At 31.6% G+C, this 13,028-nt stretch overlaps 2 protein-coding genes and 1 long non-coding RNA gene across 4 annotated transcripts; 2 read left to right on the plus strand and 1 right to left on the minus strand.

Moving 5' to 3' along the window:
* Positions 1-1,778: 1,778 nt before the first annotated feature.
* Positions 1,779-2,622, minus strand: LOC140449838 (U6 snRNA-associated Sm-like protein LSm6). Its single transcript, XM_072543202.1, has 2 exons — positions 2,435-2,622; positions 1,779-1,996 (listed from the first exon to the last, which is right to left on the minus strand). The coding sequence occupies exons 1-2, from the start codon at positions 2,523-2,525 to the stop codon at positions 1,848-1,850; spliced, it is 240 nt and encodes a 79-aa protein (XP_072399303.1). The 5' UTR covers positions 2,526-2,622; the 3' UTR covers positions 1,779-1,847.
* Positions 2,623-3,041: 419 nt separating this feature from the next.
* LOC140449840 (uncharacterized) lies at positions 3,042-5,781 on the plus strand. Of its 2 annotated transcripts, none has more exons than XR_011951897.1 (2): positions 3,042-3,481; positions 3,828-5,781. It is a non-coding gene; the product is annotated as an uncharacterized lncRNA (long non-coding RNA). The 2 variants fall into 2 exon arrangements; XR_011951898.1 differs by lacking the exon at positions 3,042-3,481 and adding an exon at positions 3,495-3,539.
* Positions 5,782-6,214: 433 nt separating this feature from the next.
* On the plus strand, positions 6,215-9,411 carry LOC140449839 (eukaryotic initiation factor 4A-III). Its single transcript, XM_072543204.1, has 5 exons — positions 6,215-6,554; positions 6,613-6,948; positions 7,647-7,869; positions 8,100-8,342; positions 8,995-9,411. The coding sequence occupies exons 1-5, from the start codon at positions 6,413-6,415 to the stop codon at positions 9,257-9,259; spliced, it is 1,209 nt and encodes a 402-aa protein (XP_072399305.1). The 5' UTR covers positions 6,215-6,412; the 3' UTR covers positions 9,260-9,411.
* The last annotated feature ends 3,617 nt before the right edge of the window (positions 9,412-13,028 follow it).

Below are 13,028 nucleotides of genomic sequence, written 5' to 3' on the forward strand. Positions count from 1 at the left end.
CTGCGCTCATCCTACTGTAGGATGGGTTTTATTATATAGGAAGAAATGAAGATTTTTATTAAAGAAATGTGTTTGGATAATTTGGAAAAAAATGTAGTGTCTTGTGCACCCGGTACACAGACGCTGGACGTTAGTTGGATTGTACTTAGCTTTATCGGTCGTGCTCCCCGGGATATATCCCACAATAGAGGGACCAAGACTGATGACTAGCCTTTTCTACCACGGCAAGGTTATTTTATAGCCCAAGATGATTATCTAATTTTGACCTAATTTTCTCGCTACCATTGTTTCTTGGATTTCAACACTTCAAACTTCTATTTGGAAATCTTCGTTTTATTTTTCTAACTATCTGTTAATCCCTGGAGATGTCGATACTACCACATAAGCTTAACAATGTTGTCAATAGCCTTTTGAGGACCATCTACTTTGAGTAGTTTTTCTTTATCATACGGACTAGAAAATACTCATAACAAGTCTGGTTTTATTCTGGACTTCTTTCAGGATCTTGGCCAGTGTGGCATATAATAGTTCGTTTGCAAAGGGTCCATATAAGCCTGCATATAAGCATATCGATTTGCATTGGTATACCTGTAGGATATCCGGGCAAATCACTAAATTTAGTAAATCCTTTACCATGTATTGTTTTTTATGGGGGATTTGGTTTATTATTGCATTCACTACAATGAGTACCACGTTTTCTGATAAAACTATACCATATGTACACATTTTTACACCTAGACTGTAATTTCTTCCCTGAATATTCCTGAAAGAAGTGAATTGTATGCAATGCAGCCACTTCGATGTCGAATGGAAAAAACGCCAGGATATGGAGGTATAATTTATCTACCTGGGTATGCAAGACCTAGACAATCGCCTTGTTGTTCTATGAATCGGGGCTTAAATGGACAGCAGTCTGTATGTACATTGATCTGTTTTTGAAAACAACGAATCGTCTTTAGGTGATGAGTTTTTAGCCATCGTAGGTTCGTAGTCGTAGGGATTTTTATACATTGTTTTATCGGATTTTGGTGTATATTTGCTAATTTTAAAACCTTTACCAGCCTTCTTGTATCTATACAAAGATTTTCTTTCTTTGATTTTAACTAATAGACTTTTCGTTTAGATTCATTTGTAAATGCGTCACTATAAGCTTGCCAAAACAGGACATCCTGATGTAGACATCTATTGGGAGATGTTATATAAATTTGCCCCTTAAAAATTGTGTCGTGAGAACATTTTCTTCATCTTCAGTTGAATAAGTTATGCTGGTAGCATCTTTGTGTAAATCTTTAAAAATATGTGAAATTTATTCAAAGCTTCTTCAGCTTACTCAGGATACAGAGAAAACAGGCAAAAAAGAGACTTTCCATTTTTTATAATGGTAAATTTTGGGCAATTAGACGATTAAAATCAGTTTCCCATACATCGAGGGGAGCATTATCTAAAAAATTGAATGTTACACATTTTTCATCAAAATTATCATCATTGTTGTTGTATTTTGGATCAAAAGTCATATTATCCATAAAAATCCCACAACCACTCTAAGCAGTTAGAAAGATATGAAAGAATAAAAAAAATAGTGGAAATCATGGAAACACCAAAAAGGAACACAATTTTAGGAATGAGCTGAAGAGAACTACTAAAAACATCATATACTGATGATATACATATGTATGTATAATGATGATAATATGATTCTACTAATATCTCAGTTGATTTGTTCCTATTCATACTGCTATATATAAATACCTTACTATATAAATAATTAAAAAATAACATTTTACAAAATTTACAAAATATTTTATTCTTAGCAGGTTACATGTTACTTATATAGCTTAAAACAAAAATTAGTACCGCCTTTTTTGTGTACTTATATACAAAACGTTATTTCCTCTGATAAAGGCATCACCAAATTTATTTTTTAGCTGGCCATTAACATATTCTTCAGTCTGCTCTAAAGCAATGTTCATGTATCCATCTAGGCAGGCTAGAACACCTAAAAAGTTAGAAACACATGAAATAATTTGATATATTTACATTATATAATTTAATAATTGTTAAGCTCAGGTAGACAACCAAGACGAAAATCACAGATGAGATGGGTAAACAACATAAAACAATAGCAGGAGCAAATTGGAAGTATGTTGCTCAGGATAGAGATCGATGGAAGGAGTTGGGAGAGGCCTATGCCCAAAAATGGACGATAGAAGGCTAACAATAAGAAGAATTGTTAAGCTTATATACATTATAGAGTACTATAGTGCAGATATTACAAATGCCCCCTCAGGTTGAATAAGTTGTAATAACTTGTATTATGATTCTTCATATTTCTTTCAATCTCAATAACTGACGAATCGCCCCGTAGCTAAGCCGTAAAAAAAGATCTCAATAAGATACTAATTAATAGTATATAAATAATAATACAGTGTTATACCTCTATAATCCACACCACTGTTTAGCTTTACCACAACAGGTCTACCATGAATTTGTTGAATGAAAGTCGATAGTGCCTCCTTTCTATTCATTTTGTTAATAAAATTAGTAGAATTTGGAAAATTTGATGAATTTCAGTTTTCAATATAAAATAGGTTTTAGGTTATCTTTATGTTTGACGTTTTTTGGTCCCAGTCCAGTAATCATTATCTTCTTTTTCATTACTCTGCAAATAAGTGTTCGTTTGGTCTATGATCGATGTGTTTTATGATGTGAAACAATAAGACCATTTTTTAAAAGCTACCCATTTTATTTTACCAAAACTTAAAAACAAGTTAAAACAGATGGTTAATACATAATAGAATTTTCTTAATAATTTCTTTTTTATATTTCTAATGTGAAAGTAAATAACGGATCCGTGATTCTTTCATTGAGACTATTTTTCTGTTTCCATCTCTATTTTGACACATTTTGATATGGGTTGTTTAAGTCAAATGTCATTGTCAAGGTACATAGTACATAAAAAGAAATAGTAGTGCAAGAGAGATAGGGCAGCGGGGAAGTTTGTTTGGACGATTCCAGTCGTACGTAATGGCGGCGGCGCTACAGTCACTCTAGGTGGGGGTATGGTATGAGACGCATGTGCCGTGGAAGAATTGAAGTTGAGGTTGGTGTTGTGTTGGTCTGTTGGTATTATGGTATTGTATTATTTGTATTGTACGCCATTGAAATATTGCAAGTTGAATTTTGTTTTGTTTTGTCTTTGTTGTAATCATCTTATTGATTGTTGATGATTGTTGATCGTTAAAATGGAACAAAATAAAAGAAAAGAAAAAGCCAACCATGTTGTGTTCCTGGTTGTAAGGACCACACAAGCAGTAGATTTTGTTTTCCAAATCCGAAAAATGAAATGGACACGTTGGAATGGTTGAAAGTAATTAAGAGAGGAGTATTAAACAATTATACACCTCTTACTGTTTACAATAAATTTCGTGTTTGCTCTAGACATTTTACAGACGAAGATAAAGTGGATTTTTACCGGCAATAGGTAAGCACTGTACCTCATAGCAAATGTTTGTTAGCAAACTTAAATTAAATAATATTTTGTATGTTTAAACTGTTATTGTTTAAATTAATGTTAATCCTATCATATGAATCTTACTTATATATTTTAAAATCATCAAAACTTATAAATCTAATTGTACTTAATTGTATTCCGCAAATATGACTTTGATTTTTAATATAAGTATTATGAATATTAATTGTAGTTAATTATTATAAATTTTGATGGGCCTTCTGGGCAACATATTATTTGGGTTCATTTCTGATGATGATAAAGATCAAGATATCTAGTACTTGTTTATTTATTAGTCCAACAGATTTATAAATTTCAGGCTCTCAGAATGCAGCAGATATTGAAGAAGAAGAAACTCAAACTATAAGGTTTATTGACGTACATGGTAATATCAAATATTCTATATTCTTTGGTAATATATTATAAAAATATGTCTTTACATTTTTCATTCAGTAAGTGTGCCAGATGCTATAACCACTTTCAAAGCTTTGCTTATAAATAATTTTATATCTTTTCATTCACCTGAAAGCAATTGTGAAAATGATAGTGAGGGAGCATTAGATGCATTAGGTTTTTTTTAACAGGTGAGGTATTACCAGGTTGTAAACCTTTGGCACCTGAAGTGAATGTTTCACTTCCTCTTTCAGTTTCAAATGTTATGAGAACTCAGGTGGGAAGGTGTACTGTAACCTATGTTGCAGGATATGTAGCAAAGAAAGTATTGAAGGTTTCCTGTGAGCAATGTAAATATAATATGTTATTTAGAGTAAAGAAAGAGGATACAGATTTCATTGAAATTGAATTGTTTAAATTTTTCACCATTCAACTGTAAAATCCATTCAAATACAGGTATAAATATATGTAAATTTATTGTTAGACTTTCTCTGTATATGTGGTGTAAAAGTGTAAATGCAATTGTAAATGGCAGAGACCAGAAGTTTATTAACTTACTTAAAAATAAACCAGACTACACTATGATAGATCCTATGAAATTAGTAGCTCACAGAAAATATGAAAGTAGGAGAAAACAATTTTGTAAGTACAGGTCATAAGTGTAATTAAATTATTTCCAGTATAAAACTGTACAATTTGTATGTTATTCATTCTTGTTTACAGTTTCATATTTCCATTTTGTTGTAAACAAATAAAATTGTGTTTTCTATTTACTGGACTCATATGGAATCTTTAAAATTCTTTTTATTGTTTTACATATATCTTCATCATCAAACATTTTCCATCTGCTCCTGAATCTAGGTCTTTCACAATTGCTTTCATCTGTATCTACCTTGTCTTATAGAACAAGGGTGAACAGTTTGGGAGAAATGCTATGTCCTTGTCTCGCTCCCCAATGTAGTACATAGTTACATATTTTACTTTAATTATACATAATCACATATTTTCCTTTTATTATACATAGTTACATATTTTACTTTAATTATACTTAGTTACAAATTCATGAAATTCAAAGAAATTGCATATAATTTGTGAACACAGTGTATTTAAAAATTCTCCTTTGATGTAAGTTCTGGAAAGAATGTTACTTACTCTTTGTTTACAAAGGTTTTCAAAACATTTTAATTGTAAATGAATGAGATATTTCACTCGCCATTGTAGTACATAGGTACATATTTTACTTTAATTATACATGGGCACATATTTTACTCATAAACATAGTTTATTTTTTATTTATATATGTTTGTGTGTAAAATACATTAGATACATAATAAATCTCACACACATACACAACATATACACACACACACACACACACACACACATATATATATATATATATATATATATATATATATATATACACAAACATACAAATAGCATAGCAAGACTAAAGAGCCTCATGCTGCTCTGCACTATTCAGTAAATATATAGATGAAACTAGCCTCCCATAGCACATCAGCGTGGTATGGGGGGGAGGGTGAGGAAAGCCTGGGGAGCATTGGGGCTCGAAGGAGTGGTCCCTAATTTACTAGGACCAGTCTTTCTCACCTCAATGAATTGTATGCCTGAATGTCCATATGGGTATGCAAGTCTCCGCAGGTAGGGCTTACTTATTTCGGTGTTGCTGCTTGTGTGTAATTCCATATATCATTTTGCAGGTTGCAGTGAATAGATGGTTAAGTTCAGAATGGAGCCTAGTTTCGTGGATACAGGTGAAGACCACCACAATGGCAGTGATGACGATCTTTATAATTTATTATATCTCTGTGATTCCTCAAATTTTATAAATTACAGAAATAAATAAATTTTTAAGAATATCTGTTTTTTTAATGTAATGGAAAACAGATATAGTCACAAAATAATAAATAAAAACTTTTCCTGTGCCAAAACATATGTCTCTATCTGATATGTTATACATTTATGGTATACAAAATTGCATAAGTGTATACTACATTTTTGGACAGAGAATATATTTTGGCATAGAATAAGTTTTTATTTATTATTTTATGACTATATTTGTTTTCTATATAATATTCGGAACATTTTGAATTTCCCGCCTAAAATTTAGAAATTTATTTTTTGAATTTCCCGCCTAAAATTCAGTATATCCTTTTTGAATTTCCCGCCTTAAATTTAGAACCTACATTTTGAATTTGCCGCTAAATTTTTAGTTCCCGATTCCGAACTTATTTGGCGCTAGAAACTCTCTCCCCACTTTTTCTCCGGCACTTACCTTACTAGGGGGGGTATATACTATGGTCAAGGTAGTTGATTTTTGAGCGGCGTGTGTGGAAAGAAGTATGTACATAATCCGATTATAATTGAAACTGAAGTAGTAATAACAGAATTATCGCATTTTCCAAAGTAGTGAAGTAACACAACTTTACCGAAATCTAAAAGTTGTACCAGCGTTGTGGTTTAAGTTAAGGTACAAAGAACTTTATAAATATGGCAGTTCCAAAAAGAGGTGCCTCAGTTTTTGAGGACTTATCAAATGTAGAGTTTGAAACTAGTGAAGATGTCGAAGTTATCGAGAAGTTTAAAAACATGAATCTTAAAGAAGAACTTCTTCGTGGTATCTTCGCATATGGTAAGTCTAGAATGTAGGTCATACTGTGTACTCTCACTAACCTTGTTTTTCTTTATAGGTTTTGAAAAACCCTCAGCCATTCAACAGAGAGCAATAAAGCCTATTATGAAAGGCAGAGATGTAATAGCTCAAGCACAATCTGGTACTGGTAAAACAGCCACCTTTTCTATTTCGATTTTACAAGCTTTAGATTTAACAATGCGAGAAACACAAGTTTTATGTTTGTCTCCTACTAGAGAATTGGCTGTACAGATTCAAAAAGTTATTCTAGCTTTAGGTGATTTTATGAATGTTCAATGTCATGCTTGTATTGGAGGTACAAATCTTGGAGAAGATATCAGGAAACTTGATTATGGACAGCATGTGGTTAGTGGAACACCTGGGAGAGTTTATGGTATGTATATTTCTAAGCTGTTAGTGGTCAAGAGAAGGGTTCTAATCAGATGAGACTAATATGTTCACCTATAGTAAATCTTTCAGCTTCTTTTTATATTGAGGTGCCACTGAAACTATGGGAAATATACTTAGTCAGTTGAAGATTAACAATATGAAGTCACACAGTATTTGTAGTGAAGTCCCTGTTTATTATAAAATATTAATCCTCACTGTATGCTTTGACTATATTTTTACAATAATATTTTAGAGAGCAGTAACAAATTGAATATTATTTTTTTAGTTCTAGGGGACATAGCTCGTTCTTTACATCTGTAAGCCTTTTCACTTATTTTTATCTTGGAGCGTTAAGATCTGATTATATTTTAACTGTTTGTTCTCTCAGAAAACACAACCAGCCCAACTTTGATTGTTTTGGATATAATCTTCATATATTGCTACCATTTACCACATATATAGTTCATCAGGGAGGGTGGTTTATTAGCACAGATTTTACAAAATATTCTTGTCATACCTTCAAAGATACATAGATGATGTGCATCTACTTATGTATCTTTGAAGATACATAGATGCGTCTTAAAAATAGTCCATGTTTCTGAATCATATGTTTTTTACAAATATTCTAAAGCTGTATATAAACGGCATACAAGTATGTTTAATAAAAACTGCTATGACTAATTTTAAAATTGTTTATTTTAGATATGATCAGAAGAAGAGCTCTAAGAACAAGATCTGTAAAAATGTTGGTTTTAGATGAGGCTGATGAAATGTTAAATAAAGGATTCAAAGAACAAATTTATGATGTATATAGATTCCTTCCCCCATCAACACAAGTTGTACTCATTTCAGCTACACTGCCTCACGAAATTTTGGAAATTACTTCCAAATTTATGACAGATCCTATTAGGATTTTGGTAAAACGGTGAGTTTTAAAATAAAGATAGCAACTGATACTATGTAATTTTGATGATATATGAAAATTTTGCGTCAACATACTTATTTTAACAAATTTTAATTATTTATTTAACATAATTTTTTATTATTCATAAATTAAGATGAATATAAGTATTTCAAGATAGATATATTTTATTATCTTGTCCACTGCATACAATGTTATTATCCACCAAATATATCTTTTATTTCTCTTTTAAGTGATGAATTGACATTGGAAGGTATAAAACAGTTCTTTGTGGCAGTTGAAAGAGAAGAATGGAAATTTGACACCCTCTGTGACCTCTATGATACATTAACCATTACTCAGGCTGTCATTTTCTGTAACACAAAGAGGAAGGTGGACTGGCTGACAGAGAAAATGAGGGAAAACAATTTTACAGTTAGTTCAATGCATGGAGATATGCCACAAAAGGAACGTGACAATATTATGAAAGAGTTTAGGTATGTATTTATGAAGGATGTATTTATTTTAAGACTTTTTTCACCAGGTCTTTTAGCTCATATACAATTATTTAGCCACACTATATTTTGTCATAAACACATCATTTTTGAATACTACTGATGATAGAGATATATTTCTATAGTTTTTGCATGACTTTGCCTTCATTATGTATTGAAATCAGTAAGTTGTCTCATTCTATTACATTTTTTTGTTTTTCAATGTTCCACCAATCATTATTTTCCATATTCACATTATCATTTCAAGATCAATGTTATATGGTCAACAAGGTTTTCCTAAGTTTATTTTACTTATTGCTTTTCCTAATTCTTCAGTTGTTATTTTTCCATTTGGTTTTCTTTTGCTGCTATTTGTTCTATGACCTCTGTGTCTGTTAGTTTCTTTCTCACATATATTTCTAGGTACAATATTCTCTCCACATCTCTAATATTTCTAATATATCTGTTTTTATTTGGTCTACTCTTCAGAGTTCTTTTCTTTCCTTCCAGAGTTCTTACGTTTCTGTGTGTTTGGTATTATATTTTGTCTTGTTCCTTTCTTGTTCATGCGTTTTCTCTTTCCTATACTCACTATACTATTATGTTGACCACAAAATTGATAATTAATGTCATATACTAAACATTTCTGTTTTAGATCGGGACAGAGTAGGGTCCTAATCACGACTGATGTTTGGGCTAGAGGTATTGACGTACAACAAGTCAGTTTGGTTATCAATTATGACTTACCGAACAATCGTGAATTGTACATCCATCGTATCGGTAGATCTGGTAGGTTCGGGCGAAAGGGTGTAGCCATTAACTTCGTGAAATCCGACGACATCAGAATTCTGAGAGATATTGAACAATATTACTCAACCCAAATTGATGAAATGCCGATGAATGTTGCTGATTTAATTTAATATTTTCTTATTTATTTTTATACTGATACCATTAAATTATCAGTAGATACTTTTATTTAATGATAATGTATTATGTAACGAAAAATGTAAAATATTTTGTATGTAAATTTAAGATTTAGAAATGTAAGAGAATATTAAAATGTTTTTGTGGATTTTTTACTTTTTATTTATACAGATTGTTTATTTTAACGATAAATTGCTCAGTCATGTCGATTTTTTAAACTTTTTCTAATATCTGACGGTATCAAAGTTTCGGTATTTCGATGAACCACCTTCAGGTGAGAGCCATACTCTTAATTTTTTTAAATAGCAAAGGGTGTCATGTGACAAAACCTTTAAAATTTCTCTCTAGTTTTCCCTATCCATCACCTTCCTCTGCCAAGCATGTATTCCCATATTTCTCATGTCTTCATCGATGTTATCAAGAAACCTTGTTCTGGGTCTTCCTCTTCTTCTTTGACTAATGATCTATCAAGGTTTTTCTACCTGTTTCATTTTGTTACATCCGCATTACATGTCCTATCCACCAAAGATATCCTATCTTAATATGTTTTACAATATCTAGTTCCTGGTATATTCTATAAAGTTCGAAGCTGTATCCTCTTCTCCAAACTCCATTGTCTTTCACTGCTCCATAGATTCGCCATAGTACTTTTCTTTCGAAACATCCTAACATGTTTTCATTACTTTTTGTATTAGTCCAGGTCTCTTCTAACCATATGTTAGAAATGGGTGTATTAGTTTTGTAGAGTTTTATTTTTGCATTTCTCGATATAATTGTGGATTTAAGCAGGAGATTGGCCCCTAAATAGCCTCTGTTGGCCGTGCAAATTCTGTGCTCCCAGGTATACAAATTCGTTCACTGCTTCGTTGACGTCGTTTTCTATAACAAGTGGTTGTAGGATTTGTTGCGTGCTGTTTTTCATATACAGTATACACCCTCTATAACGAACACGGTTATTACGAGGTTTCGCTTATAACGAGGTACATTAGATGTCTCGTGAAATTTCTATTGACCTATAACCCTCTATAGCGAGGCAAATTTGGTTATAACGAGAGAAAATAAAATTGTAAAACGTGTTTTTTTACGTTTTCGACCCAACCGTGGTTATAAATAAATACCCTTTTAACTGCCCCGCAATAAACTTCTTTACAATAAATACAACTGTTTCACATCTTTAGAAAATATTATAGATAGAATAATACTGGACAATTTAAAGCAGTTAAAAATGACAGACTTCTTTCAATTGCAGAAGCAATGTTTTATGTTATCCTTCAAAATACGCTTTATACATTATGCAGTTGGAAAAAAATGTAAGTACAGATTTTTTGTTTTAACGAATATCATTGACAATAAAAGTAAACAACTCTTTTTGTTTTAACCTATTTCATTGACAATAAAAGCAAACAACTTTTTTTCAAAAACGTCATTCAAACAATATTTATTAGCATCTTATATTGCTCCAAATGGCTTCACTATAGGAAGTTAATGTTTTAGAAAACTACATATTCATATGTATGCGCAGTATTATTGTTGTCTGATATAACGAGATCGGCTTATAACGAGGTAATTAGTTTGCCATTTCAGTTTTCGTTATAGAGGGACGAGTCTACTGTACTTTGTTTTGTTGGTGTTTGATATTAAATCCATTTTTGTAGCTGATTATTTTCGTTGAGATTTGTTACATATGTATTACTTTTCCCAGAGCCAGATTGAACAGTATACGGGAAAGAGGGTCTCCCCGGCACAGCTCGTTATTTGTTTTAAAAGGTTCAGACAGTTCCCCCTGAATTCATACTCTATATTCAACATTTTCAAGAGTTAGTTTTGTTAAATTTACCAACTGATTTGGTATTCCTAGCTCTTTCATTGCTTTGAACATTTCCCTTCTATTCACAGAGTGGTAGGCTGCTTTGTAGTCTATAAATATAATGATAAGTATCTATGCCATATTCCAGTGTTTTTTCTAAAATTTTCCTGAGGGTTGCAATCTGACGAATTGTCGATTCACCACATAGTACTGTGGAAAATATTATATATGCTGCATTTAGAAGCATAATTCCTCTTAAAGCATTTAAAGCAGGGACGGCCCGTCAGGGTAGGCAAGGTAGGCACCGCCTAACCTCTTCAAATGTACAATAATAAATTATTTATTATTATAAATTATTATTTCAAAATTGTGATTTATAAATTTTGACATAATACATATTTAAAATAAAAGAGAATTATATTCTCTCCATAGTTCATTCTCTCCTAAATAATTATTTTGCGCCCCTCGTAGTAGTTGAGAGGCTCTTCAGAGAGGCTTTAGGCTGTTCGCCTAAAAAGAGAATACAACGTCTATCCGTATCTCTGTCTTACGCTTACCCAGAAGCAACACGGCTTCACTTATATTTATTTTACTTATTATTATTATTATTATTATTATTTTATATTTATTTATTATAATATATATATTATATTATTATTTATTTTACTACTTATTTTAGTCAGTGATTTTATCGTTTTCAGAGGCGATGATTTCGGTCGCCTCCGGACTGCTTCGGGCTATGAATATTTTAAACGATTAATCTGCAGTTTGAAACGATTTTTTCAAGGCACCAAAATCAAGAAAGATTAGAAATTATTGTAATGAGCCTTCCTTTGCCACATTTACAAATTTTATCCACAGATAAGAAGGATAATCGACCATTTTTGAGATAGTTTAAAACAATATCGTATGATGCGGTAATAATTTTAGAAATTCACTGTTTTGTTGGTCTTATCTACTGCTTGCAAAATGTTTGGGTGAGTAAGGGATATTCAGATTTGAAAAATTTATCCGCTAGTGTCAAAAAAATTAATCTTCGAAAAAACATTTAAACAATTGTTTAGGTTTAAAAAGGTTAGAAAAAAATACGCCAACTATTGACAGTGCTTTAGCTGTGCATATTACTTAATTCAATAAGCTATATAATGAAGAAGTTAGAAAAAACAGAATTTTATTTTCATATTTAAATTGACGTTACGAATATTTTAGCAAAACAAGAACATTTCGCCGTCGGGACGAGAGCCATCATTCTTCAAATATGGGTAATTTTAAAGAAATTTTTAATTTTGCGGTTAAGCCGAATCAGGAAATCTAGGATCATATTAAAAAAACAGAAGGGGTGTTCACGGGTTTGTAAAAAACAATACAAAACGATTTAATAGATTGTTTTGCTGATTAGGTACATAAAAAAATGAAATTTCAAGCGAAATTATTAAAGCTCAATTTTTTTCTATAATAGCGAACAATACTACTAATATAACCGAAAAATCACAGTGTATTATTTTATCAATCCATTTTGTTAACAAAATTGGTGAGATAACAGAAAGATTTTTGGGGTTTTTTGATATTAGCGAAGACAGATTCGCAGATGCTCTAGATAGTTTAATTACAAACGTTCTTGAGTCATATGATTACAAAAATTAATTGATTGCTCAATATTACGATGGTGCAAGTGTAATGGCCGGCTCTTTAAACGGCATCTACGAGCCGCCACTGGTTTAAAGATATCTTATTTTTTGTGTATGGTGCAAAGTGTTCCAATCATTGGGGAGGGATTTCTGTGTCCATTATTCTGGCTAGTTTTATAACTGCATCTTCAACTTCTAGACTTGTTGGTGGTTCCTCTTTCCTCTCGTCTGTTCCCCTTACCTCATCTCTTTCGTTTTTCAGTTTTTCTTCTTCTTCCTCTATATTAAGTGCCTGGTTAAAGTATTCCACCCACCTATTCAATACATATT

Source organism: Diabrotica undecimpunctata, chromosome 9 (genome assembly GCF_040954645.1).
Source record: "Diabrotica undecimpunctata isolate CICGRU chromosome 9, icDiaUnde3, whole genome shotgun sequence".
Lineage (NCBI taxonomy): Eukaryota > Metazoa > Arthropoda > Insecta > Coleoptera > Chrysomelidae > Diabrotica > Diabrotica undecimpunctata.

Bases quoted from the DNA above. Each gene is read 5' to 3' on its own strand.
- LOC140449838 (XM_072543202.1), bottom strand. From the start codon at position 2,525: ATGAATAGAAAGGAGGCACTATCGACTTTCATTCAACAAATTCATGGT. The intron at 1,997-2,434 runs GTATAACACTGT...CTAACTTTTTAG, and splicing joins CAGTGGTGTGGATTATAGAG to GTGTTCTAGCCTGCCTAGAT.
- LOC140449839 (XM_072543204.1), top strand. From the start codon at position 6,413: ATGGCAGTTCCAAAAAGAGGTGCCTCAGTTTTTGAGGACTTATCAAAT. The intron at 7,870-8,099 runs GTGAGTTTTAAA...TTCTCTTTTAAG, and splicing joins ATTAGGATTTTGGTAAAACG to TGATGAATTGACATTGGAAG. The intron at 8,343-8,994 runs GTATGTATTTAT...TTTCTGTTTTAG, and splicing joins AATATTATGAAAGAGTTTAG to ATCGGGACAGAGTAGGGTCC.